At 47.5% G+C, this 2,993-nt stretch overlaps 1 protein-coding gene across 1 annotated transcript in view; it reads left to right on the forward strand.

Moving 5' to 3' along the window:
- Positions 1 to 930: 930 nt before the first annotated feature.
- LOC125221079 overlaps positions 931 to 2,993 on the forward strand; it is a 3,064-nt gene continuing 1,001 nt past the window's right edge. Inside the window, exons 1-3 of the mRNA XM_048123209.1 lie at positions 931 to 1,795; positions 1,864 to 1,967; positions 2,034 to 2,991. Coding sequence (XP_047979166.1) covers positions 931 to 1,795; positions 1,864 to 1,967; positions 2,034 to 2,991 — 1,927 coding nt within the window. The remainder of the gene's footprint in view (positions 1,796 to 1,863; positions 1,968 to 2,033; positions 2,992 to 2,993) is intronic.

Consider the following 2,993-nt stretch of genomic DNA (forward strand, 5'->3'; position numbering starts at 1 on the left):
CCTTCGTTACAAGATTGCACTACAATGGTGTCCTTGAGGAAGGGTTTGGGAAGAACTATGTCAATGCTGAACTTCAATATGTTCACAACTGCGATCCAGACAAATGGTCGAAGCTTGAGGTTGATGATGTGTTGGAGAAGCTGGGGATGGATGTGACTGGGTTAGAGTACTTCTATCGGATTCCTGGGATGAACTTCGAAGATGGAATGGTGCGGCTTTTTGACAACAAGTCTGCAATAGACATGGCAGAGTTAGGGGTCAGGGCTGGGGTGATTGATGTATATGTCATTCACCCCGGGGGTGTTGGTGAGGTGTTAACGGGCTCACAGCCTGTTAGTCAATTAACACAGGAGAAAATTCAAAGTCCAGTTAGAGTTAGAGAGCGTATAGATGGTTTAACAGCAAGTGAAGACGATCAGAGCGAAGAGGAAGGTAATGCTAAGGGGTATGGTATTGGTGCTGATGGGGGGTCTGGTGATGGTGATGATGAGGGTGATGATGAGGGGTCTGGTGATGGTGATGATGAGGGTGATGATGAGGGAACTGATGATGGTGAGGATGAGGGAGCTGGTGAGGGTGAGGGTGAGGGAGCTGGTGGAGATGATTGGTTGGTACAGAGTTCAGCCAGTGAGTATGAGGTGGAGAGTGAGAAAGAATCTGAGGAAGAGAGTCTCGTGGCTATGAAAGGCAAGGGGAATGGATCTGGAAAAGGGAAAGAAAAGGCTGGAAAGGGGAAGGGAAAGACTGAGGCTGTGAGAAAGGGAAAAGGGAAAGTTAATGATGTTGTGAAGGGAAAAAGAAAGGGAAAGGGGACCTGCAATGAGAAAGGAAAGGAAAAAGGAGAAGGTTGATTCTGATGATGACAATGCGGGGCAACCTACATTTGTGGACAGCGACTATGATCTAAGTGATAAGGAAGAGGACAACATAATGACTTCTCAAGTTGAGGGATGGAAGAATGTTGTGAATTCCATGAGAGTTCTTGGTGATTTATATGATGGTGGGGAAAGTGACATTCTTCGGAGTGATTCACCTAGCTCGGACACTAGTGAGGCTGACTTGGCGGGCGAGGGTGACTGTGATGTCGTTCAAAATATGAGCCGAAGATATAAGCCTACCAAGGACAGAAATGATCCAAGGTTGGAAGTGGGGTTGCGGTTCAATACCAAGGCCGATTTTACAGACCTTATACGTCATCAAGGTGTCCAGTTGGGTAAGAAGTTGAGGCTCAAGAAGAATGACAACATTCGTTGTATTGCATACTGCAAGGGGTTGCTGCGAAGTAAGAAGGTTAAAGCAGGTTGTCCATGGACGGTTTCCTTGTATTATAGGAGTGAACTTGGCTGTTGGCAGATTGGAGCTCTGCGTGACATACACAAGTGTGGGGGTGCTTCTTACAACCATGGTTGTGCTAATGCCAAGTATTTGGCACGACTATTCAAGGAAGATATGAGGTTATTTCCCGGGATGACGGTTGGGCAATTTGTGGAGAAGGTGCATGTGGAGTTGAAGATAACAATTTCGGTGGGAAAGGCGAAGCGTGCAATGGCACGTGCGAGGAAACTGATCGAGGGTGATACAATCAAGCAGTACAAGAGGCTGCATGATTATAGGGCAGTGATTTTGAGGACAAATCCAGGGAGTACCGTTGTCCTAGCAACTAGGCGCCTATCGGATGGAACTGACAAGTTCAATGGAATCTACATAGCTTATGAAGCTTGTAAGACTTCCTTCAAGCAGCATTGCAGGCGTATGATAGGATTGGATGGTTGCCATCTAAAAGGACAAGGGAAGGGTATACTCCTCACTGCATTGGATTAGACCCGAATGATCAGATCTTTCCCGTCGCCTACGGTGTTGTAGCCATTGAGAATACGGATACTTGGAGTTGGTTTTTAAGTTTGTTGGTTAAGGATCTGGACATCAAGGATTCGAGCAAGTGGACATTCATCTCCGATAGACAAAAGGTACACAATTACATTGTAAATTAGTCAGTTAACTATTAGCTAATCTTCTTTCTTCGTCATGGGCAGGGCCTTATCAATGCTGTCCGAAGTTGCTGCCATAATGCCGAACACCGCTTCTGTGTGTGGCATATGCACAACAACTTCAAGAAGGTGTTCCCATCTCCAACGCTAAAAGACAAGATTTGGGAAGCAGCCCGTTCAACAAATGCATACGCCTTCGAGAAGGTGATGGAGGAGGTGAAACAACTGAACACCGCTGCACACACGTGGCTTACCGTGCACACTGCCAAGGAGAGCTGGAGTCGTGCTTTCTTTGGTTTTGAGGCCCATTGTGACATTCTAGTCAACAACATTTCAGAATGTTATAACAAAGTCCTATTGTTTGCGCGGGACAAGCCCTTGTATGGCATGCTGGAATGTATCCGAATGTATTTGATGGACAGGTTCACCACCCGACGGAAGATGGCTGCAAAGTTGGAGGATTGTATCGGACCCAAGATAAGGAAGAAGCTTGAGAAGCTAAAGGAAAAGGTTGGAGATTGTATGGTGAGAGAGGCTGGTGAATGGGTGTATCAGGTGAACACCAAATTCAATGAGCAGTTCGTGGTGGATATACGGGATCGGAGTTGTAGCTGTAGGCGTTGGATGTTGACCGGGTTACCGTGCCCACATGCGATTGCTGCTATTCAGATGACTGGGGAGGATGTGGACTCCTTTGTAGCTCAATGCTACTCAACGGAGACGTTGCAATTGGTGTACGCGCCCATCATCTACCCGGTACACGGACCAGATATGTGGCCAAGGACTCCTCATCCCGATATCGTTCCACCAGACCTTACCCGATTGCCCGGACGTCCGAAGGGAGCAAGGCAAAAAACGGCTGAAGAACTGGCTGCAAGAAGCAAGGTCAAAGCAAAGGCAGCAAGGATAGCCCGTCAAGTTGTCACGGTCCGAGATGGGGAGGATGGACGCCAGAAAATGTCGAGGAAGGGGCTGATGCCGGAGTACAAGTGTCGGCTTTGTGGT

Source organism: Salvia hispanica, chromosome 4 (genome assembly GCF_023119035.1).
Source record: "Salvia hispanica cultivar TCC Black 2014 chromosome 4, UniMelb_Shisp_WGS_1.0, whole genome shotgun sequence".
Taxonomy (NCBI): Eukaryota; Viridiplantae; Streptophyta; class Magnoliopsida; order Lamiales; family Lamiaceae; genus Salvia; species Salvia hispanica.